Genomic DNA, 25,371 nt, shown 5'->3' with positions numbered 1-25,371 from the left:
AAAGTTAGCATGTAAATTTCTTTTGTCTTTTCTATTTGGAAAAAAATCAATATCCTTTTGTTTCATAAAACAGGTGCAACTAGTCTCCCTACTTTTCATCACTTTATTCTGTATGGCTGATCGGTGGAAAATTTACAAAAATCCTTTCTCTTCTCTCAATCAAGCACAATTTTCTTAATCCTTTAAAATGGGAATTGAGAAGAAAGATGTTTTTAAAAGTACGTTTTCAGAATTTTTACAACTAGTCCAGAAATTTGTCTACACATGGGAAGACACGGTAGACTTCACAGGGGAATCTACGTTGGTACAAATCATGATGTATTATGGGAAATCTCTAGTACTGTGCACTCATTGGCCTAAAATTGGCCTAAAATGTTGCATAATGTATATAAATGCGAATTCTTGTTTGAATGTATCAGACTCATAAACTTCACACCAACATTATCCTTTCTTACAGTTTACACGCCATAGTACAGAGACAACATAAAAGAAAGGTAACATAAGGTACACTATGAGGGCGATCGACGAAATGAAGAATTGATGAGCCAATATCTTCAAACAAAGTCATACATGGTTTATTTACATCAAAGAGTACTCTTAAAATACACTCATAAGGATTGTTTAATCTATTTTAAGTTAGAAAAGAGAAAAATTCGCTTTCGATATTATTTTTGTGGTGAAAATAACGCAATATGAAATCATTGTTTGATGTTAACGATAGCGTAAGAACCTTGATTACAAAATGATTATTGTTCGAATTTGGAGAATATCAAACTGGCCTGAAAGCCTGAGTTATTATTTCGCCGTGAATAATTATAATTAATCAAACACCATTCGACTTTATATTTTGTTATCTCTAACTAGATGAGTTAAACTCACCATCTTTTTATTTTTTTTGAAATCCCCCCATGGTGTGAAAATGTCCCAAAAGTGTTTGTATTAAACATTCCCTTTGTCTCCGCATTGGATTGTATTTTCTTTTTTGCAACTTTTTTCCACTCCATAAAATCACAGTTTGACTTTTTCAAGTCCTGTACAGTATTTTAATTAAAAAAAATCATATACTTTTAGAGAAATATACCAAAACCTCAATAAGCCTTTGAAACAGGCTCGCAAGGGAAAATTTACTTTATAAAAGAAGTGTACTTTCCGTATACGTGAGTAGAATTGTGACAAAGGGTCAATGGAATCGCTAAAACTGAAAAAAATATAAAGTCTCTAGTCTATAGCAGATAAGTTCCAATTTAATGTACACTTTGTCGAATCATGATTACGTCTTTGGATTTGGGAATAAAGAGTAAGGGCGTAGCTGCCACACCCTTGTCATTCAGTTGAATGCTGCCCTCAGCGTTTAAAACTAATTTGGTTCAACTCCACTGGACGCTACACATATATGCTGATATATAAATTCTCTATTCGGAAATGAAACTGCACGAAGGAAGAAAAAATGAAGCAGATATTTGCGTCACAGTTATTGTCTTTGTTCATGGTGACGTCAGTCAAATTGTGTATGAGCAACTTCGTTTAGATTATCCAGAAACAAACGTCTACAATGCAGCGACACAATTGCTGATAATGTTCTTGTCTCCGGGGTAGTTTCCTCTCAGCTTCCATGTGCGAGGAAAAATATGAAATATCACAGCTTATCATTCTGAACACAGCGAGCGTGAAATATTCTTACTCGATTGCCTTTGGAGAAAACAGAAAACAGAATTTAATTACATTTTAAACCTTAACAAACATGCCGTAAAATAACCGACTTAATTTGCAAATCTATGCCCGCTACTGACATCACGTGGGGTAGATATCTCTATGACCCGACCTTACACAAGGCCGATAAGAATAACTCAGTGTTTTTTAATGGTTGATCTCCAACACCCAGTGCTAAAAGGTTATCCTTCGATCTCCAACGGACAGGTGATCAACAGTTTAAAAACATGTTCTCGTTGTTTCATTCCAGTTACATTCCAGGTTCACTGAACCTTGTCATATATACCAAAATATAAAAGTAAGTCTATAGCATGAGCATTATTGTTGAAAATTATTCTGTTATAGCTCCCCGGACGGTGTTTTCCCTCTTCAATTTACCACACAATAATAGGCCACGTGATCACGATAAAAAGCTGGCCGACAAGGGGCCGTCGTAGGTTCTTGACCTGTCCGGATTACTGTCGCTGGACATAATTAGAATGAACGCGTTTGGAATCAATGAATAAAATCAGTCGATTTATAAACTGTTATATTTTATGAATACAAATTGTTCTCATGTGGGGTAGAGGTACTATTACTGGTGTACACTTACAGCGTTTAAGACTTGTTTAAAATGAGCGCCATCAGAGGAACCAATACCGCGAGAATGGCGCCACCAATTGACGGTGCTGTGCTTCTGTAGTCTGTAACAAAATGCAGTGAAAGAACTCATTACTACGTATCGGTTTACCAGAAAATCGAAACAACTTGAGAAGCTTTTAACTGTCTTTTGCGGTTTCCAGAAACTGTGAACGAAACATATACGTAGGAAATAATATATACAGTTTGGTTTACGAAAGAAATTATTTTAATCGTGCAATTTTTTAAAAGAATAGAATAATAATTTTTAAAGAGGCAGAAACAAAAATTATTTTCCCACTTACGGTAATATCTTGATTGTTTTGAGACGGAGTATCCAAGAACTGCGCATGACATCTCGTTAATGGTCCGCTTCATCTTGCACGACTCTAAAGTCATGTAACACCTGTTGTTGTACTGTTTCCTGTCGTCTCCGCAAACCGGCTCGTACACGTCCGGACACACCGTCTCGCACGCGCACCATGCATGCGTACCCTCGTTCATGCACACCTGGCCCGGGTACGGACACTTGAACGTCTTGCACGGATCTGAGGAGATAGGGTGACAGTAGTTACCGTTGGTGGCGTGTTTACATTGATATGCCCGCCAGAGCTTCTTTTCAACCATGTGACAGGCATTTAAATTTGTTACTTTTGATTTTTTTCTCTCACTTTTACATAAACACTATATTTATTGTCAACACAGTGAATCTTGTAAACTGCATGATGCTTGCACACAAATCTATGTATGATTTAAACTTTTGTATTTATTTCCTTTTAGTCCGAATATTTCTGTCTGAAGTTTCCTGAATTTCTCCTTCAAAATAAATATCGGTCGATTTTAATGTTACCTTCCTTTAGCGGCTCTACACAAGCAGTTCCCTGGCAATTGTTGACACAGCAAATGTTGTAACCGGGGCATTCTTTGTCAGAGTTGCACTGTTTCCGGCAGTTTCCGGACAGTTTTTCGGACACCATCGGGCAAAAGCCCGGCTTCCCGTAAGAGGTGGCGCCCGGTTTGCTACCAGTCCCAGTTCCGGTATTGGTACCCTGGTTGCCGGTGCCGTACGCGTTATAGTGCCTCTGGTTGCCGTAGCCGTAGCTGGGGCGCTGGGCGTTGATGTTGCTGTTGATGTTGCCGTAAGGGTAGCCCATCTGGTTCTGACCCTGGCTGTGGAAGTGGTCGCCGTGCTGGTAGTACTGGTTCTTCGGGTCGCTGGGGTTGTCGTTGCTGTACGCGTCGATGAAGTATTTGTCGTTCACGTTGGCGTAATGCCCGTGCTGTGGGTACGGGTTCTGCCTGCTATTGTACCGGTGGTTTGGGTCGTAGCCGGCCTGCCCTTGTTCTTCGTGTCTAATGTTGTCGTAGACTTGCTTGTATCTGTCGTATGCCGCCCAAGGATTGGAACCATCCTTATTATCATTATTGTTTTTCGGTTGCTGCGCCTTGTACTTGTCTTGCACACGATCCCTTCCGAATGGATCGTTAGGGTTATTAGGGTCTGAAAATAAAGACAATAGTAAGCCATGATACTTTCCTTCAATCGGAAAAGGAATGTACATATTCGCAGATTTCTGCATCCTTTAATAGCAAAAATACTAGAAATAAGTTCAAATAGTAGACCCTACACATGTGTAAATAGTAAACGATGAATACGAAATGGAAAAAATTTCGCCAACGACTTTCGCGTCAAAGAAGTAAAATGGTTGTCAATGTTGACGGAATACCGAATTTAAAACTTCTATTATTACCTTAGCTACACACAGGTCTGTCTAGAATATTGCGCATTGCCTGGCGCACTGCATTGTGGTTATTTGCATTTCTATAACGGTTCTTTGACAACACAGTTATGTCAGCAGCTCGGTGTGTGATTCAGGGCCTGGTTAATCATCGACCGACACAAAGTTAAATGATAAGATATGGTTGGAACGCGTTTGTCATGTTTGTGTAATGCTAAGGTCACCGTCAACAGATAAACCATGTTGTTAGTGAACAAATCATATAAAAATTAACAGGTCAAGAATATCAAAGCTATTTCGTTCGGTAAAAATCTGCAAAATGACTGAAAATGTGCTTAGATGAACTGTTAATCGCTAACGTTCCTCCTCCGATTATGATTGTGCGTGGGCTGATGGCGTTGTGATATTGCATTATACCCCGTTTTGGCTAAAGGTGGCGATGTCGCAATTCTATTACGCGAGTTTGCTCATACCGGCAACAGACTGGCTTTGATCAGACAAAACAACACCATATAAATAACCCTCTGGATATATTCGATTGGATGACGATGCACGATGTAGAGAAATTCTGTTGTTTAAATTTTAACAGTAAACGGTTTGATCGACAACTCGGGTGGTCGTTCAAAATATGCCGGGCGCCATTTTGTTGTTCTCTCAAAAGTCGTACAATTAAAAGCGACCGTTACGTTGTGTTCTTCACTCGACTATTGAAGCCAGGAAAAGTTTTCCTCGGTTAAGATATAATATCTTGCACAAGTTTTTTGTGCATCTCCGCATTCAGGTGGGTGTTCAGGTGTAATACTCACATTGCTGTGCGTATGTGCATACCACAAAAGCCAGCAGTAGCGACACTTTGGCAAAATTCTTCATTGCTCCCCTCTGGTTGGTAGTCAAAAATAGTCCTGTAGTCGGTACTTGGTTCAACGGACCGGAAAGTTCAAACTGTCCAAACAGAGACAGCGGCAGTATGAAGGTCAATAAAACACGCTTTGTTTAAAAAATAAACCGATGTTGAGATGGTTGAATTTAACGGCAACAGGTACAAACTTCAAATTCTGTCGTCACTTCCGCTGTGAGTATGTTCCGCACACGCACACAAAAATAATGACTATCTGGACTATCGCGTCGAAGCTGATCTCCTGTCTCAGAGTTTGACTGAGGAAACGGTTCGGTAGCAGAATTTGATCCTCACCAGCTGTCTGATTCTGATTGCTTGTTGTCTGATAACAATATTATGACACTCTCAAGGCAGTATTCGTCAATTAATGACATCACACTAGTAGCTCATACCATATAAGGAATTGGTGATGTCACCACCACCGTGACATCGTCGCTGCCCTGACCAGAATAGGCAGTGAAGTCTTTAAGTTTCCAAATCGGGTAATTTTTGAAACTCGACAGCTCCGAGATGATACTTAAGTAAAAGAATGCATTACGTAAGGAGCAGTGACGGAAGCCTGGTCAACGAAAAGGTATTTATTCATTTAATCAAAATATTTTTACATTGCATCTTTTCTTTATTTTAAAACTAAGTTTATAATTTAATATACGTGTAACAATTAATTATAATCAATGGGAAAATTCAATGTGATTTGAAATTCTGATTAAAAAGAGCGCGAAGATGACGAAATTGAAGGAACATGGCACAACCACCTGTTGATTGCTCTGATTGGCCTATGACTTCACAGCTACGTTATCTGCAAATCACGACGACTTTTTCCCAATACATCTGCCATTCCTACTCCAATCTCTCGTAGTAATAATTTCCCAAAGATATAAGAAGAAATCCTAATGAATTCAATGCTTTTGTTTTTTTCTTTTGGACTTAAACGATTCCACTTGAGCTCGAGTGTAAACAAGCAAAAAGTGTTCTTCCATGCCTTGAGAGTCAATTCCTTTATCCGAGTCGTCGTTTTGTGGTGTGTTAAAGTGGCAGCCATGAACAAATAATGGCTCTTTCCTCTTGGTGTATCCCAGAAAGGGTGTTCGGACTGTTGTAATTTTTTTTTCTGACCTGGCCTCACATATTACAGTGTGTGTGGCGCAAAGGTAATGCTTTTGATGTTGTCAGTGGACTAGGCCACGTTCTTTGCTATTGTATAGTTACTCCCAAATAATCTAATGAGAGTTTATACAGAGACCTTCCTACTGCCACGATCGTGGAAAAATCCCCATTTAAACAGAATTCCCAGGTCCTCCGAACAAATCTGTCTGCGTAATGAGCAACTTTCAGTCTACGGATAACGATGATAAGAAAAACAGTATCATCATGCAGATTCTTGTGATTGTGTGTTTGTATAATGTTCTTTAATAATGAATATAGCCTCCGAAGTCGCGCTTTTGCATCTTATTCAATGAGCTTTATTGAGACCAATTTTCTCATATTTTACACAATGATAAAGTGTTCACATTTGTGATAAATGTTTTATTGTGTAGCTTGACGCAGTCACTTAGACTTTTTTCCGTGACTACAGACGATGAAAACTTACTCAAGATGGTCGAGGCAGTCGAACATTTCAGTGAACACAGTAAGCTTTTGATTTCAAAACGTTACTCAAAAGTTGCTAGCTAAGTTAAAGTGGGTGTTTCATTAGGGCAGGGACCCTCCCTCAAAACAATGTTAATTAAGAAGACGATATTTCGCTGAATAACCTAGCTCTGCGGATCTCATGATGAACAGACGGCACTTGACACTCATTGTAGATCGGCGAATACGAATCTTTTAAGGTAGAACGCACCTCGGGGACAGACATTCGGATATTAAAACTTTTATAATGCATTTTGGTCAGCCGCTTGTGGGAGCTCATTTCGTATATCTCTTGGAGTACATAATATCTTCATCGGCACATTTTTGTGAAAATCTAAAATCTTATTTTTATTCATGGAGTTAACACAGGGATGGCGGCTTTTGAATTTCAAAATCCGGTAATTTTTGTTTCTCAAATACCACATTTTGCACGGTGACGCCTCATTGTTATTCTTGATTTCAAAGGGAATAGTTGAAAGTTTCCTTGAGGAAAGTTCGGGCAAAAGTGTGAGTCTTTCAATTTCTAAGTGCGAACTACCTTACCGCCAACTTTTCCTGCAAAGATGGGGGTCAGCTGTGTATTCAATCTCCAACCGTCACGCTAATGACCCGCTTTTTTTACCATTAATTACATCGTACTCTGTGGTATACAATTATTCGTTACAATGGTTGAAGTATATTAGTACACACAATTTTGAATCGTAATAGCTAAATGTTCCATGGTAGAGTGAAAGAATTCATTCAATTTGTTAGAAGGAATCTCTCGTTTATTGATCTATATTTGTTACATTTGCAAAGAAAATATGAGTCGGATACGCCCGAAAAGAAGCATTAAATAGGCGACCATTATCATAAAAACACTTGAACATTACCTAAAAAAATAAAGCGCACACGTCCTAAAAACTGTTTCAGTTTGAATAGCAAATTAGAGAAATGTGAGATTAAAGGAAAAAAAAACCTTTAAATATCGAATCTCCTTTTACTACATTTGACGTTTCACCAATCAACGATGGTGGCGCTATCATGATATCGCATTGAAGTGAACACATTCTGCACAATGTTGACCTACGGCTTCTTACACTGATGGCCAGTTTGCCTGTTAGGGGTATACTTAGATAGTTCGCATGATAAATAATCTTTATTCTAAGAGAGTTGAAAGTTCTGATACAGGAGAAGCAGTTTCTTACTGAAAATATCTCGATCGAGAAGTCCAAATCATTTACAGAATACTGAACAGAGATAAACACCTTACAAGCGAACTGCAAGCTTTGGAATTCTTAGAGAATAGCTGTGTGACCTTCATAAATTACCACTTTCACGTTCAGGGCTAGATCAACCTCTGCCCGTGACTACAGTATGATCGACTTCAATATTAATAATTAATCGCTCTGACAGTGATTTGTTTTCAATTCAAAGGAAAACCGGGCACTACAGTAATTTTTTTCCGTTTACTTTTGGCCAGAAAGATAATACTTTAATTCATTTCAAGTTACCCTAGGGTAATGTTTTTGGTTTTTACATTCATTGTACACATTTCAATACGTTCATTCCGACTCTTATCTTGACGTGTTTCATCCGGCCAATAATCGATCATGAAGTGGTACAAAGATGTCATTCTAAATACGTATGAAAATTTTGATATCAAGAGTAAACAAACTGAAGGTAAAACATTCCCGAAGTTGTAAATATTTCCCTCGTTTATCCACAGAAGTAACTCTCACACGTCATAGAGCAGCAATCTGATGAGAAGCAACACCGCTGAGGTCACAAATGTCAATAAAACTGTAGGCTGTGTCGTTGCTGTGGCTCCTGAAAGAACACAAAGTTAACAAAGTATTATTCATAGATAGCGTTCATTTTTCGAAAAAAGGGGTTTTGTGAAAACTGTGTCATGTGACCAAACTGTGCGCTCGCCCTATGGGGAGTAGGACGGTGCGATGGCATTTTGCCCGGAATGCCTGAGAATTCATAACGCATGCCTGACTTTCGTATACACACAGAAACAAATATTATACCATACATACACGGTAACGCAACGCTCGGCAGGTGTACTAGTCAACGTGTTCAGAAACTGATAAAATCTTGTGAAATTTTGGTCAAGTAGCATTTTTCGTACGTGACGTTCATAGCATTTTTCGTACGTGACGTTCATACCATCCTACGTAAGTACTCGTACTGCGCATTTGAGTCAGAGCAACACATAGAGATGAACAGAAATTGAAATTTGCAACAGGCGATGGGAAAATGTCGTACGCATACAAGTCGACCATTGCTGGACCCTGGGGTTAAACAAAGCATTCAATAAACTAAAGATTTACCAACAATTTATTTCGGAGGGGAAGTAACTTTAACGTTTTGAAGCATTTTCCGTTATCTCTAGCTAGTATCGGTATGTGTGTGTGTGTGTGTGTGTGTGTGTGTGTGTGTGTGTGTGTGTGTGTGTCTCTGCCAACAGCAAGTTTTTTAAGCTTAAGGGTTAATTTGACATAATTTTGGAGTAAAAGGACATACAAAATCTGCTACCTATAGCGAAGTAAGTAAATAAGCAAGCAAGTAAGCCAACAACCAGGTGTTGGACACTTCGAGTCTCCATCACTCACCGTTAATAATATGATACGATTTGCAGTTTACTTTTTTGATAGCTGCCTTCGTCTGACAAGCCTTCATCGTCATGTGACACTCGTTGTAGTACTCTTGTGCAAAGTTAAGGCCGGCGATCTTCCCGCACACGGGCGCGTAGTAATCCGGGCACGCTGTAACACAGGTGCATATCGAGTGGGACTTCATGTCGACGCATGTCTCCGCTTCGTGTTGGCATTCGTGTGAGTCACATGGTCCTGCAGGTGAAAAGAAAAGTGATGGGTTTTTTGGTTTTTTTTTTTATTTTGTCAATCGAAGACTTTATTGGCATTTCTTAAAGCATGTTAACAACGTCAAAAACTTGTTTACATCTTGATTGGATAAGCAGGAAAAGTAAAACAAAAGTTACTTCGTCATCTGTTTGTCATTTTTACAGTATAAGTAATTTGTCCAGGAAAAAACCCTGCAGTACATCGCCAAAAAATCCATCACTTTACTTGACTTCCAAAATAACCGTCTGGGGAAAAAAACAAACAAACGGTGAAGTCAACTTAAACTTGCTCAAAACAAAGCAAGTAAAAACTTCAGAACAATCACAGTCGAACAATAAATCGTTAATTACTTTGGGTTTTTTTAAAAATATCTCACTACAGAAAGTTCCTCAACAAGATGTGTTGTTATACTATTAATGTTGGTCAGCTGTCCCTTATATACAGCAAAAGTAGCAAGCATTAGTAACAAATTTAATAATTTAAAATTGTTGCATGTTATTTGATATCCGTACATTATATGAGACCAGGTAATTGTGATTTTAATATTGAATATATCATTGCAGATATCATTAAATTGTTTCCAAAACGGCGCTTAAGATACACAATCAAACAAAAAATGTTTGTTATTTTCTAATACGTTACATTCTGTGCATAATGTTGATTTTTTCACTTTCCATTTAAAAAGATACACTGTGTGGTAATTTGTCGTACAATAAGAAATAATTAAATTTTGCCACTTTCTTTATTGACATGTTTTTAATTTTGACCTCCCGCAATAACTTCCAGTGTTGGAAATTTTCTATTGATTTCCAAATTAAGGGTGCATAAGATTTTGTACACTTTTTCTGTATCAAGGACCAATAAAAAAAAAGTGATGGTTGATGGTTGTGTGAGAATATTTCTTCCACGTTCCTGCATTTATGGAAGTGTTTGTGCGATAAAGACACTTCAGATATAACTCTCACCGCGTGCGTTAAGTAAGCTTATGTATTTGATAATTTTTGCCATTTTTGCTTTGAATGTCAATCATAACGCCTTGTGTTACTCCCCAAGGCATGTTGATATACACAGTGTTCAGCTTGTCAACTCAGCCCGTATGTGTGTAAAATGCGTTGTTATTGTTGAAAAGTGACTTCTGGTCCGGACTAGAATTCAAATGTAAACAATATCAATGCATTTTACACATATATACGCTAAGTTGGCAAGCTAAATAGTGGGCGGAGTAGAATAAGAAATTGCAATTGACAAAAGTTAGCATTACTGGCCCTTTAACTTCCATGGATCAAATTCATCAGCCAAAAGACTTAGTACATGTATTTCTTTAGGTCACCGGCACTTCACGTCTTACTCACGCTGCAACTCTGCTTCGACGCAGTGAGTTCCGCCACAGCTGTTCATACAACATTTCTCACTGCCATCGCAGTCGGCGTCCTCCTGGCAGTCTCTCGTGCAGTAACCCACCAACTCCGGTACTATCAACGGGCAGTGACCGTATTTGCCGCCACCTACAAGTTTAAGAGCGGTCGGAAAGCTTATTCAGTCATTGTCGTACTCTATACAGTTACATTTCAAAACTTTCCAAATTTATCCATCAGCGATTTTGTGTCAAGTTTCAGTGTCGAACATAGGGCGACGCTCTGACTTTCAACGTTGACTAAATGGTCAACGGGTAGAGGAACTTAACGGGCGAGGCCCTTATTCCTATTATGATACCTATAAATTAAAAAAATGATTATTAGAGAAAATTTTGTGCGCAAGAAACCGGCTTGCCCTTGAACATGGAAAAGGAAATATAAAATAGTGGAATAACGACTGAAATGTTCGCTTCCAGTGAAGTGTGTATGATGCGAAAATGATACTACAGTATTTCACACAAATACTAAGATCCTGACACATGGATTGTCTGCTCGTTTGAAGAATATAACAGATACGCTATTGTCAGGTCGACCACTCCTATCAAAATAATTACAATTGAATAGCAAATGACTCCATGATGAAAATTGGTAACGATAGTGAAAGCACTCACAAAATCACTGTGCGTCGTTTGCGGCTAGTGTTTTACGGTAAATCTACTACTTGTTTGACAAATAGCTCGATTTACATGTAAATAAATAAATGTAAATTTATACCTAAGGTTCCAAGTTGCAAATATTCGTGAATATCTGTTTTATTTGAATACACGTACAGTCATGGCTTTCAACTTATGTTTCATATATCGAGTATTACTGATCTGTCACGTGACCCTAATTGGCCAATTGAGGTGTCTCAACTCGTTGACGCACACTACGCGGTTCTATAAAGTTATGTAAACTTCCATTTGAAGTCCCATTTCATGTATTTTCCAGTATGTTTGCTCTGTTTGTAAACCACGTACTCGTTTTCTACTTTTAACCATGCCCGGTGATGGATGTGTTTTATGTCGAATGTTCTCGAGAAAAGTGAATCCACGTCTGGACTAGATTTCATTTGTTAACAATAACATTGATTGTCGCACATACATGCAACGTTTTTGCAAGGCTAGTATACTCGTTTGTCGACATACTTCAGAGAGAAGATCGGAAATGTTCCTAATGTATGCATGTTTGGTTATGCATCAAGACGTTACGTCATCACCATACATGGCATAGATGGTGAAGCTATCGAAATCATTCCATCGCATCAATAGTTGAAATAATTATAGCCTGAGGGGTCATTAATGCGATTCGCGTTTAACTTCCTTATTTGACCCCTCAGGTCGACATCGGAACGTATCAAACCACCCCTCGGGCTACAATTATTGAAGCTATCGCCTCTGTATCGAACGTTAGTGTAATATATAGAGTTTGTGAATTCCGTTTGAATGTTTAATGGCAACAAGACTGCGGGATTAACGTTTCAGTCAGAGTAAGCCAATGCACGCTGGTTAATATGAGTGCAGCTACGACTATTCTACTAGATGTACCGCCTTGATTCGTTTGACCGTCATGTTGACTCCAAGTCTATTTGTGTTCCCCTGGTGGCGCACTCGGTAATATTACCAGACAACCTTGGCGATCGTGTCAGCAACAGGTCTTAAAGTTCCATAATCAGTAAGATATGGCCAACGGTGTTGTTTATTCTCCATTACTACCTAAATCTGCATTTTTGATTTTCAGAGATAGTTTTTTTTTCTGTAACAGTATGTGGACAGTATGTGCTTCGCGATCGGTGAATTGATGCCTGCGCTTGCGTACAACTAACATCAACATAACACCTTGTGTCGCAGACAACCACTCTTGTCGGAATTTGATACCATCCACATGACAGGACTCACTTACCTTGACTGTTTACTACTGCTGTGAAACACGTCGTGACCACAACAAAAAACTGGCAGCGACAGAACCATGATGTTTGAAACTGCCGACTCAGTTTTGAGTCAGATACACAGAATCCACAACTAATGCCGTTAGAGGTTTCTGCCTACACGTCACTTCCGCTTGCCCCTGGTTAAAGGATAGAGATCTATTAAATCATCTCCATGCCATCTCCATGGTTAAACATTAACTTGCTTGAGTTTCGTATATTAATTTTTAACGCGTTATCTTGTACGGTGATCTCGCGCTGACACTGCCTTGCTCATCATACATGTCATGTCATACAGCAGTTATTTATAGTGGCATCTAATCCTAAAATTCCTGGTTCTCGCAAAGGTGCTTCCTGATATTGAATATTTCCATTGTGCTAGTCCTTAGGGTTTCTAGGGAAGTTTTATAAAGTTAATCGGTTTTATTTGAGATAAAGCTAGAAACAACTGGAGTTTTTAACCGGAACACAGTTCATATACATCACTATCTGTTGACCGATCCAGTTGATGACTGGATGCGTGGTATCAAAATCTGGTATGTGAACATGGGTCAGGCCAATCCAAATCAACAAATGAACCACCCACAAAGAGATCAAACTGTTTGCTGACAAATCACCTATGGTATGTCTACAATTTAATGACGAAGAAGGAAAAAGAGAGATTCTGCTTGGTGTATACTAGCGAGAATTCTTTCTTTCATATGGATACGATTTGAACTATTTTTGGACAATAGCGTGTGGGATGAAACGTATCATAATACCAACGTTATTCCAGTCAATCTACGAGATTTTGGCACCTAACCCACCACAAATTGCAACAGAATTTTTTCTTCAGAATGCATTTTAGAGAGGTATCCAGAACAACATATTAAAAGTTTACTCGAATCCGCCTTGGGGAAATATGCCTAATTTGCATAAATCAAATATGGCGGCCAACCATCCAACAAAATAACATAATTGGCCATATATCATATGTTGAACAAGCTATTTCAGTGATTTCAAAGTCTGAAACTAGTTATTTGGCTCATGGAATCATTTTGGACATATAATGTTTTATATAGGCACTTCATTAATTTGCATATTTCCAATATGGCTGCCAACATTCCTACAAAAGACATTTTCGGTCATAAACAACGTATTAAACCAGCTATTTCAGTGATTTTAAAGTCAAAAGTATATTTCTTTGCCATGGACAAACGATTTTCGAGATGCAATGATTTGCATAGGTACTTCGTTAATTTGCATAAATCCAATATGGTGGCCAATATACCTGCAAAAGACATTTTCTGTCATATACTACGTATTAACCCTTTGAGCGCCAAAGTCTATTTTTTATCAACTTTATAAAATGTAGCAGAGTCAATTTTTGTGCTATTTGCCAAAATTTTGACAAAAAACTGTAGCTGATGAAAAATGTATCCATTTTGTCCAAAATTATGAAAAAAAAGTACAGAAAAGTTGACAGAAATTGGTAAAATATTGCGTTATAATTTTGGTGTAAAAATTACAGCAGTCAAAGGGTTAAATCAGCTATTTCTCTGATTTCAAAACTTAAAGTATAATTCTTTGGCATGAACAAACGATTTTCGAGATGCAATGATTTGCATTGTTACTTCGTTAATTTGCATAAATCCAATCTGGTGCCAATATACCTACAAAGGACATTTTCTGTCATATACCACGCATTAATCGTTTGAGCGCCGAAGTCTATTTTTATCAACTTTGTAAAATGTTCCACAGTCAGTTTTTCTGCTCTTTGCCAAAATTTTTATAAAAAACTGTTGCTGATGGAATATGATATCAATTTTGTCCAAAATTATGAAAAAAACGTACAGAAAACTTCACAGAAATTGGTAAAATATTGCATTAAAATTTTGGTGTAAAATTACAGCAGTCGAAGGGTTAAACAAGCTATTTCTGTGATTTTAAAGTTAAAAGTATATTACTTATGCATGGACATACGATTTTGAGGTGCAATGATTTGCGTTGGCACTTTGATAATTTGCATAAATCCAATAGAGCGGCAATTTTGAAGTTTAAATATATTTCTTGAGCATGAAGAAACATCTTTGGCGGTTCAGTTTTTTTAAAACACACTTTGATAATTTTCATAAATTCATATGGCTGCCATATAATGTCCGAATAGCTTCTAATATAAATTAAGGTTCTGGTAGAGTTTTAAGCACTAGGAATATCAAGAAGAAACTGTTAAGAGGGCACTGCACCCAACACACCGTATTTTGACCAAAATAATTTTTTTGCAAATATTTATCCAATTGTGGTTAATTTGTTAAGCCAAGATTAAAAATTGGTTAAGTTCACTTTTTAGCTTGGCAAGCAGTCGTAAGTTGCATGATATAGTGTTAATGTATGCAAATGTATGCAAATCACCCGATTTCCTGCTTCCTTTTTTTCCAATTTTAAGATTTCCAAAGAATTTAACTCCAGTCTGGCTGGGTCAAATATTCTGAAATTTTCACATTATGTTCTTTAAATGCGATATAACAAAACAATTATTTTGTTTTGCAATAAAATGCCTACGTTTTGAATAAGATTTATTTGCTTATCATGATTTTAAGCACTGTTTCGATTGTCATTCTTTAAGCCCATGCCATTTTAGAATGAAGATAGATAATGAAAAATATACTTGTCGTTTTTTCTGCATATACTCTGAAATATTACACTTCACAAAATAGTTTCTATGGGTTTCCTTGTCATCTTAGATATTCCTTTGAAAAAACTGTATTGGCAATGTGCAGCTCACCTTAAGTCTTTGAACTTTTTAAAATTCATTTTCTTTTAAATGTCGAAAATATACTATAAATTTACTAACAATAACGATCCATTTAAGAATACAAGTTTATTTTAATATGTGTCTGTGATACCTGAATTCGTTAAAATACTCCATAAATATATTGTATTTTGAAAAGAGTGTTAAAGTGAATATGGAGGACTTACATATTACTTCCGAACGGATTAAAATACATATATGTTTATGTGCGTTTACTAATGAGATGTAAGAAGCCATGCAATTTTAATTATTTTGTGATTTTTGTACATATGACAACTGTTTAATGATTGTTAGTTGTCTAATAATAATCTCTTTCTGAATATAACATTGGATTCATATGTTTACGGCACTACTTATTTAAAAAAAATAAATCTTTTTCATTTCTGGGCAAGGGGGCGCTCGGAACTTACAAGTGGGCGCCACGCCCCTGTTACCTTATTCAGGGAGAACACTGCGATAAGAACTCATTTGGGATAATTGGATTTTCATATCTTTCAATTTCTCAAAAATGTTAGGTGCCGTATAGCTGAATGTTGCAATATTGCAAATTACTCATAAAAACAAGTGTGTAACGTAAAACGAAAAGCAGATGAGATTAAATTTGTAGATGAAATTGCCATTACTTCGCCATCCAATTATCCCAAATTAGTTCCAATCGTCTTTATATGTGTTTTATACTGTAGTGTCAAAACATGTAATCATTAATGTTTACCTTTTTAAAAAAAGTGGCGTACAAAATATTTAGTTTTTTGCTTTAGACTGAATCCCCTTCTTAGTGACGAGTGCATCTTAGAATTTGGTACATCTCCCTATTTGATAGGCAAAAAGTCATCACATATAACAGCAAAAATACAATAAAGACAACAAAGATAATAACAAAGCAGAAACAAAAAATAATGCGACCAAAAATAACAAATGCCACAGTACAGATAAATTTTGTCAGACTCTTAAAAACTTGATCAACACACAAACTCTCAAAATTGAAAACTGCACGCTTAGCGAAGGTTTAACATTAATTCAAACAACTCATCAGCCCAACAGAATCCAAATATTACACGATACAAACATGTACATCTGGAAAATGACACTAGGAAAAACGACTCCTGGTGTACTTGCTTGTATTGTGTAATAGTTGGATTCTGTGTAAGACTTTGTTAAAGCATGCAGTATTCAGTTTTTGTAAGTTGGTGTGTCCTTAAAGTTTTTATGAATCTGACATTGTTTGCAATAGATCAAAATTTTAATTTGTGTTTATTATTGCATTTTTTTTATTTGGTCATATCATTTTTTCTGTTTTTTTGCTTTGTTGTATTTATTGTATTTTGCTGATATGTGTGATGACTTCTTGCCTATCATCTAGGGGATCTTATAAAGATGCAACCATCAATAAGAAGGGGGGTTCAGCCTAAATTAAAACTGAAGATTTTGAACACGTCTTTTTTCGACATTAAACATTACAGATTACATATTTTGACACTGTACAGTGTTAAACACCCACACAAATTACAAAAATGCCGTACACAGATGAATCTGATGTTATGTTCAGAAAGAGAAAATATTATTCATAAGACTAACAATCATTAACAGTCATCATATATAGAAAATCAAAATTAATAAATCTCAAAGGACTTAACACTTTCTTCTTGATAGATTCCTAAAAACTATACCAAACCCGTATTTATATCAGAAGCTATTAAGGCAACGGACCATTTATATGGCAGCCATATTTAATTTATGCAAATTATCAAAGGGTTTTTGTAGAAATTGAACCACTAAAAGTGTTTCTTTATACCCAAGAAAAATATTAAATCTTTAAAATCACTGAAATTGCTTGTTCCATGCCTGGTATATGACCGAAAATGTCCTTTATAGAAATGTTGGCCACCATATTGGATTTATGCAAATTAACAAAGTGCCAATGCAAATCATTGCATCTCGACAAATATTTGTCCATGCCAAAGAAATATACCTTTAACTTTAAAATCACTGATGTAGCTGGTTTAATACGTGGTATATGACCGAAAATGTCTTTGATAGAAATGTTGGCAGCCATATTGGAAATATGCAAATTAAAGGCCCGTGAGCTGTAACTTTTAACATTTTATTTACCCTAAAATAACCCCCAAACGTCTCGAATGTTGATTGAATTCTTGCAATTATTAAAGCGATATACCCTTCAACTAACATACTAGGACAGTCACAAACGACACAGAACGCAAGGAAATTCTCGCGATATCGCCTCATTTTAAATGTACCGCCATTTCGCAAAAGCAGTCACGTGACAAAGAACACAGCAAATGCAACGTCACACGGAGGACGAGAGCGGGATCTTACTGTGTGATACTGCGCGATGTGGGAGCGTGACGCCATTCGCAACTCGACAACAATGGAGTCTACACATGAGGTAATGTAACTTAGCTTATGTCTATTTTGTAAACAAACTCACGTGTTTTCTGCCCCCTCAAACCAAGTATTTAATGCTGATTGTTCTCCAGTTCGATGTTTCATTTGAACAAAGAGGGTGTTACAACAGTTGTAGGCATAAACGATGCGATTGAAATGACAAGGAACTAGAGCTTGTTTGTGAATTTGGCCGGCCAGGCGGCCGCTGGTAAGTCCGGTAAAGCGTACGGGTAGCTGCCCATAGGCTAGCGTACGCTAGATTCTCGTTGTGGTTCGTTGTTTCGCATGGATTTCCAGAACTAGTAATTCGTTTTGAATCTGGATTTACCCAGAATGGTTTTCAGTTAGCGATACGCCGTTCGGGTTTTGTAATTACGAACGTATTCGATGATATTTGGCTTGAGTGAGCCATGCGCATGATGCGTGAACCATGAGCGGCATTGACCAAATGCAGTCGATCGTATTTCTGAACACTGTCAATTTCCGAGTCATTTTGCAAACGGATTACTTACTTCACATAGATTCGGAATTATTGTGTGAATAACCTTGAGTTTAACAATGCCTTTCGTGTGTTTTTAGTCAGCTCTAATCGTACTGTTGAGACATACGGCCCCGATCCTACTTCTATGTTTGAGAGGACGAGTTTAGCGAGCTTCGTGATGATTACGGTAGCATTACAACCATGGAGGTAGAAAGAAAGGTACAAGGCGGCTGTGTGATGTGTAGTACAGCTGTAAACTTATGCCAACTCGTTTTAGAAATTTTCTTTTCAAAGCGATAAACTTTGAGCATGGAGAAAACGGCGTTGTTCGCACTTGTGACTATAACGTTGCTATGGTGATACAAAAACAAGGACAAACAGCTGTTTTATTGTGATTTGTATTTTCGCCATGGCTTTTGATTGAAGTACAATTTGCTGGGAAATTTGATGGGTAAACAACACATTTTCAGTGGATTTCTCTAGGGTCTATGATACAACATAAATGACAAAGGTGGTCCTTTTATGCAGTGGCTTTGAAAATGTCAAATATATATGTTATGCATCAAAAGCATATTTCCTTCCAAATTTTTAGTCTGACTTTACACATCTTAATTTCCACCAAGAGTTAACCCACAGTTTACTTGCCATGTTATGGTCAAGAATTAGAGTAAAGTGTCGACTACTTACTTGGCTTTGCTTAGAAGAGAAGATGGTAACAAAGAAAAACTCAACACTGATCAGTGACCGGCAGAGTGCAGTATATCTACATTTGAATCTCCTTTGTAATTTTTCTGATTCTTTCATTTTGCAGACATCACCGACCGATTCTACTGATAGTTCTGTAATAACTGAATCCCAAGCAAGAAGAGGGAGACAGGGGTAGAGGGAGAGGCACAGGGAGAGGGTGAGGACAGGGATGCAGAGGTTGGGGCAGAGGAAGAGGGGCTAGATAGGGAAGGCTTGTGACAAGAGCAGATGAGGCATTGCGAGATGTGCAGCAACGGAAAAATACTCTTCATGTAAGTAAAATTTTTGCTTTGTATACACACCGTGATAATGGGGCATACAGATTGACATCAGCATATAGCCATCGCAATAATATCATCTTCTTTTCAGGAGATGCTGCAGAAAATGACACCAGAACAGAAGCATGATCTTCTGTTGCAGGTGGTTGAGAGGGACATAAGTTTAATATTTGACTTTGCAGTCCTATCTGAACAGGCTGGAGGATCCCATCCTGGACCTTCACAAAGCAGTCAAGATTGATGTGTCCGTCAAAACTGTCAGCAGATGCCAACCCTTGCTGAGAGAAAATGTTGTGGGGAGGTGCCTGGGCTCTGTATCTCCAGATTGCTAGTCAGCATGTTTATGAACTGAATGCAAACAAGCAGAAAGTTTGCCATGAAATTTTTCTAAGAAAATCATCATACAAGTTATTAGGGAATTCCTACTTTAACCATATTGTCCCTACCCATGATAATTTATGGGCTGAATTGTCAATTTAATGCAATAAATCCAATCAACTGCAAGTCATCCTTTGCGTTTAGATCAGATCTGGTAAACAGTCTTGATGCATATGTAATAATTGTTCTAAATGTGATGAATACCAACTGACTGAGATGGAAAGCCATGTGTGCTGGGCAAATTATTTATGTAATGACTTTTGGATACGTAATGCTCTTGAGTGTTGAGAATGCACTGGCATGGTCACAGAGGAATTCTAAAATGTAAGACGAGACTGTTACATGTGTACATAAAAATCCTCATTTTGGTATTTCAAAGGAAGAACACCTCTCAGAAGATCAGCATAGATACTGTAACAGTGTTACTGTTCTTCCAAAAATATTTTTGAGACAAGCAAACTAGTACCAAACTCAGAACTTTGGGAAAGGAAGTAGAGATCAATGAGAATTTATCCAATAATGGCAAATATACTCAAAAGCAATACATATTGAAACAAATATCATATTTTTCATGATTTCAGAGTTATCTGCCTTGCCGAAGGAGTCCTTGCAGTTGCTAGAGCCTGTCGGATGGATATGATGGCCACCAATGACTTTGATGACTACCACAAGTGCAACAGGCATGCTGCATACCAGCAATTTATTTTGTGGGAGCATGGGAAACCTGGCGCAGGAAACTAGAGTGATACCAGGTTGCTGTGTTTGGGAAATAAGAGATAAATATCCTGATCAGTTTGGTCAATATACAGGGTTCATTCCAACACGTTTTGCATAAAGGGAATTGCAGGCATCATTTTACAAGTGATATAGCCACTAACTGATGACGTCAAAACTGCCATACACGATACACAGTGCCAAAACTTTCAGGGCGTCTGTGTCTTGTGTACAGTGATTTGATGTAATCAGTTTGTGGCTATACCACTTGTAAAATGGTGCTGAATTGCATAATTGTGACCAAATTATAACAAGATATATAGCTCATTTAACCCAAACACAGCAGCTTGGTTACCTCCCATTTGGCACAGTACTTGATATTTCCTATACATGTTAATCATGATTTATACACTCAGACTCTTCAGTGAAATCTACAAAGTTTCCCCTGTGTACACAATTTCTGGTTTCTTTAATTCTGAAAATGTACTTTAAAGGACACCATTCTTCTAAATTGCCATTTTGAATGACTCAGAAAATTATGCTTGATTGAGAGAGGAGATAGTATTTTCATAAATTTCCACTGATTGTGTCCTCAGCCATACAGAATGTGATTGAAAGTAGGGAGACTAGTTGCACCTGTTTCATAATACAAAAGGATATTCTTTCCCCATCCACCAGAAAGACAAAAGAAATTTACATGCTGACTTTTCTATCTAAGAGAATGACCTCTTCAGTTTGTCATAAATTGCTCACCAAAAGTATGGCATTTGTCTAGAGGGTTTGCCTTATTGCTTTCAGGCAGAACTGAAAAAGTTACAAAAATTCTAATGTCGTGTGTAGAAATCAAACCAAATTGTGGGAATTTATTGTGTGGTGTATGTATATATACCAGGGGGAAGTCTCTGATGAACTGTACTATTTTAATTTGTTGACCTCAACATATGATGTTTACCGTACCATCCATTGTACCGGTAACTGTTGTGTGTCAAGTAGTTGTGGAGTACAGTTGGCTTTGGCCAAACAACTGTATCACCCTTTCATGGTGATGTGTATTGGTGTGCCACATTTCTCATTCCATGTACAAATTTGAATATCTGCTTCCATCAAATTCATCAATGGCTATCTTCATGTCTACGGAGCAACTGATGTGAATTTTTCCACGCAAAGTTTTATATGTACACTTATTGTTGTACACGTTTATTTGCATACATGTCATGTATTTACAGAGACACTCGTCCAATAACCAGGATTTTGCCAGTCCTGGGGACAGACATTCCTCAATGTGACAAGACATTCAGTGCAATCATTGTCCTAATTTTTTATTTATTTCCTGCCTGAGTTCCCAGTAAAGTACCCGAATTCAGCCTATAAATAGGGGTTAGACCTGAAAGGGATTTACCCTAATTGTACATGAATTTTTTCTTATTTTGAATGTTTTATCTTGCATGCTTACTGTCTCATTTACTGTAAAAAAGGTGAAAGCTTTTTTTAAGATTGAAAACAGTGACGATGTGTTGAATAAAAGGTAACGTTTTAAAATGTATACAATTGTCATGCTTTTTAAGAAAGTTTACATCTCTACTAAAAGGGAAGATGGTAAATGTATCCATATAGAGTACTTTCTGTACATCACAACTTGGGCAGCTACAGCATACTGAAGACACCATTCAATTCACAACATTGCACGGTAGTTTGCAAAACCTGAAACTGAAAGGAATAAAATGTTAGCAGACTTGTGTGATGAAAATTGAAGAAAAAGGCTGAACAATCTAAACATCTGGCATTATCAGTTTTTTGCTTGTCACCATGACCGAATGGCTGAAGTAAGTCTACAATCATGAGGTTTGAGTGTCCATGGATAAACAGAAACACAGTAAGTGAGGCTACCCACAATTCTCCATGATCTGTACACACGGAGATCACTAACTGAACTGAAGCAAATTTCTTCTGTACAGAGAACAACTCAGTCCATATTTTAAAATTCTGGCAACATAGTTCTGATAATCATAATTTTCTGATTTCTCCCTGTGAATAATGAGAAGATCAACCCTTTTTCCGCGGAGGAGATAGCAATTTTGTAATTTTGTCGACATAGATTTTTGACAGTCACACACAATATTTTCAAGGAAACCAAGGGAATAAGTTGCATCTGTGTTGGTAAAAGAAAGGATATTGATTTTTTTTTAATGTTCGTAACAAAGGAAATTTGCATGTCTGACAGGTGGTATGATGAGACCATCTTAGTTGCTGATAACTTTATCTTGACAAGCGTGCAATTTTTAGCACCTCCAAACATCGACTTCTCATTCAATTTATTCTTGAATTTTAAACATAATCAATAATTTTGGAACATAGTTTTAACAAATAATCCTGAACTTAAATTGCAAGTTAAAAATTGTTAAGAAACTGATAAAATTGAAAAAAGCCTTTAGCAAAAAAATATCTGAGTGAACAAATCAAGGGGAATTGTGGGTAGCCTCACTTACTGTGAGAAAGTGGTTACTTTACAAATATGTTTACATTATATTTTGGCTCAAAACAGATACACTTGTAAAGCAAATGGAATTTTTTACTTTGCTTGAAAGGATCAATAGTTACACCTTAATTGAATCATGTTGAATACAAATCTTAAATCGTCACTACCTACTACCATAGACCCTCTTTTTTAGTGTCTGTGCTACTACTAACAAGTATTTTCTGACTCATTAAGCAAAGATGTATCCATAGTTCGGACAATTTATACAGAAAGGTTACACAACAGGATAAAATTATTTATTTCCCGTGACCAGATGAAACTGATGATGTGCACGAAATTTCTTGCTGTACTGGCTCAACACAGGTGCAGCCAATTAACAATGCACTTTTAAAGGGGTCATTACTATGACAAGATATATTGTGCATTACAAGTAATGTGAACTGACTAATTTTAGGTCATGAGAGTAATTAATTAGTTGTTCATAATTTGCCCTGTCACTGAAAATTTTTCGACTTGCTCTCCCGCACTCAAACTTCATTTTTACCCTCTCCCCACTTATTTTTGCCTGTTTCCCCTCCCCACTGTCAATTTTTGAAGCTCCCCTGCCCTGTGGCGGAAAAACTTGCCTATTTCCCCTGCCCTGCAAAAAATTCCCCCCTAAATTTCGTCATTCCATTTCCCCTGCAGACATGGAGCTACCCTACCCTGTGATGAAAAACCTGTTGATTTTCCCCAGCCCTGTGAAAAAATTTCCCCTTAAAACATAATGGCTCAACTTCCCGTCCCCGTTTTGAAAGTAGCTCCCCCTCTCCTCGTTTTTCGCAAAGTCCTGTCCCCGGGACAACCAACCGATATCTGCCCTGCCCGACAATAAAAATAAAATTTGCTCCCCCGCCAGCTAAAAATATGTCCCCTAACCAAGCAAAATTAATAGTTCCCCCTGCCCTCAAATATTGCTGTAGCTCCGTTGGCTGCACCTGTCACCACATGTTAATTACGAGAGGCGATGTTTGCCAACTCGTAACATGCGCTTAGAACTGGCGGTATTAAAAACAGTAGCAATAGCAGTCGCTTGGTCCGGGGAGGACAGTGACTGTTTACTTCGATTCTTGTTGTAACTGCGACAAGATGTGTGAAACGATTCAGTACGTAACTCACTGTGTTGTAAAAGCTTACCGTACGCGAGTGTGAGATTTTGTTGTGATTTCTTTTCAAGCTATGGTGTTTCCTAGCATTTGGAGAGTCAAAAGTTGATCTTTCAAAGGCTAAAACGTGACCAACTTTGAATATTAATACATGTATAGTGAATTTATCAAGGCATCGTTGCACAACCCATGGTGCGTCAAGCACTCGCACGCACTATTCGACACGGTATATTGTGTACAGTCAGTGAGTCACTCGCTGTCCGGTCCTATACTTACCAATCAATTAACTCCTCCGCCAAATCGGGATTTGCAAGCCCTGTTTTTTCCTCTAACTGAAGCCATCTCCCGATCTGGTTTTCGATGTCTAGTTTGCTAAGGCGTTTAGACGCATTACTGCGCTGTTGTCTCCATTCCTTGTCAGAATCCGATATGACCGGGCGTACGTTTCCCACTGTGAGACGCCATTTTCTTGTGAGGAATCTAATGCGCATGCGCAACACTCACACTTTATGTGTACTCTTGCGAACTCAAGCCATGGGCGCCGCCATAATCGGGTGCGGCACCGTTTTATTATTTGACTCGTTCAAAGTTACACGTGCGATTTGAGTACGTGGCCGATAACACGTCTTTGCACACCCTTCAGTAAGTTAATCCACATGAACTAATTCTAATTTGAATGTAAAATCATGGAAATAATGCAAAAAGTTACAGCTCATGTGCCTTAATGAAGTGCCTATATAAATATTATACCTCCAAAATGATTTCCCGAGCCAAATAACTAGTTTCAGACTTTGAAATCACTGAAATAGCTTGTTCAACATATGATATATGGCCAATTATGTTATTTTGTTGGATGGTTGGCCGCCATATTTGATTTATGCAAATTAGGCATATTTCCCCAAGGCGGATTCGAGTAAACTTTTAATATGTTGTTCTGGGTACCTCTCAAAAATGCATTCTGAAGAAAAAAATTCTGTTGCAATTTGTGGTGGGTCTAACCCTATTTTGACTGGACTACGTTGTTTCACACAAAAATCGTGTTGGGCACCTTTTCTGTTAAATGGTGAAATGGTACAACTACTTCAAATTATAGTGAAAATGTTTAGCATAGTTATTTATTGCTTTTGATGACGAGAGAAATGATAACTTTGTGAGTGTTTTAGAGAGATCGTGATGATTGGATCTGTCAGA

At 37.5% G+C, this 25,371-nt stretch overlaps 2 protein-coding genes and 2 long non-coding RNA genes across 4 annotated transcripts; 1 reads left to right on the top strand and 3 right to left on the bottom strand.

Moving 5' to 3' along the window:
- Positions 1–553: 553 nt before the first annotated feature.
- LOC139140305 (uncharacterized) lies at positions 554–5,379 on the bottom strand. Its single transcript, XM_070709463.1, has 5 exons — positions 4,874–5,379; positions 3,179–3,829; positions 2,634–2,876; positions 2,303–2,393; positions 554–1,689 (listed from the first exon to the last, which is right to left on the bottom strand). The coding sequence occupies exons 1-4, from the start codon at positions 4,935–4,937 to the stop codon at positions 2,308–2,310; spliced, it is 1,044 nt and encodes a 347-aa protein (XP_070565564.1). The 5' UTR covers positions 4,938–5,379; the 3' UTR covers positions 554–1,689; positions 2,303–2,307.
- Positions 5,380–7,339: 1,960 nt separating this feature from the next.
- On the bottom strand, positions 7,340–12,881 carry LOC139139622 (uncharacterized). Its single transcript, XM_070708499.1, has 5 exons — positions 12,743–12,881; positions 10,799–10,951; positions 9,195–9,431; positions 7,553–8,403; positions 7,340–7,490 (listed from the first exon to the last, which is right to left on the bottom strand). The coding sequence occupies exons 2-4, from the start codon at positions 10,842–10,844 to the stop codon at positions 8,312–8,314; spliced, it is 375 nt and encodes a 124-aa protein (XP_070564600.1). The 5' UTR covers positions 10,845–10,951; positions 12,743–12,881; the 3' UTR covers positions 7,340–7,490; positions 7,553–8,311.
- A 4,941-nt stretch (positions 12,882–17,822) lies between these two features.
- On the top strand, positions 17,823–22,107 carry LOC139140304 (uncharacterized). The gene is made up of 3 exons (XR_011553975.1): positions 17,823–17,962; positions 19,254–19,461; positions 20,427–22,107. It is a non-coding gene; the product is annotated as an uncharacterized lncRNA (long non-coding RNA).
- On the bottom strand, positions 21,727–24,654 carry LOC139140303 (uncharacterized). Its single transcript, XR_011553974.1, has 2 exons — positions 24,457–24,654; positions 21,727–22,266 (listed from the first exon to the last, which is right to left on the bottom strand). It is a non-coding gene; the product is annotated as an uncharacterized lncRNA (long non-coding RNA).
- Positions 24,655–25,371: the final 717 nt, after the last annotated feature.

Source organism: Ptychodera flava, chromosome 9 (assembly GCF_041260155.1).
Source record: "Ptychodera flava strain L36383 chromosome 9, AS_Pfla_20210202, whole genome shotgun sequence".
Taxonomy (NCBI): Eukaryota; Metazoa; Hemichordata; class Enteropneusta; family Ptychoderidae; genus Ptychodera; species Ptychodera flava.
This window is presented reverse-complemented; position numbering and strand designations above follow the sequence as displayed.

What these genes read in the sequence shown, in the direction of transcription:
- LOC139140305 (XM_070709463.1), bottom strand. Translation starts at nt 4,937, where the DNA reads ATGAAGAATTTTGCCAAAGTGTCGCTACTGCTGGCTTTTGTGGTATGC. An exon ending in TGTAGAGCCGCTAAAGGAAG is followed by an intron (nt 2,877 to 3,178) that starts GTAACATTAAAA and finishes CTATCTCCTCAG; the next exon opens with ATCCGTGCAAGACGTTCAAG. An exon ending in AAAACAATCAAGATATTACC is followed by an intron (nt 2,394 to 2,633) that starts GTAAGTGGGAAA and finishes ATTTTGTTACAG; the next exon opens with ACTACAGAAGCACAGCACCG.
- LOC139139622 (XM_070708499.1), bottom strand. Translation starts at nt 10,844, where the DNA reads ATGAACAGCTGTGGCGGAACTCACTGCGTCGAAGCAGAGTTGCAGC. An exon ending in CGTCGAAGCAGAGTTGCAGC is followed by an intron (nt 9,432 to 10,798) that starts GTGAGTAAGACG and finishes TTTCACCTGCAG; the next exon opens with GACCATGTGACTCACACGAA. An exon ending in ATCGTATCATATTATTAACG is followed by an intron (nt 8,404 to 9,194) that starts GTGAGTGATGGA and finishes GTGTTCTTTCAG; the next exon opens with GAGCCACAGCAACGACACAG.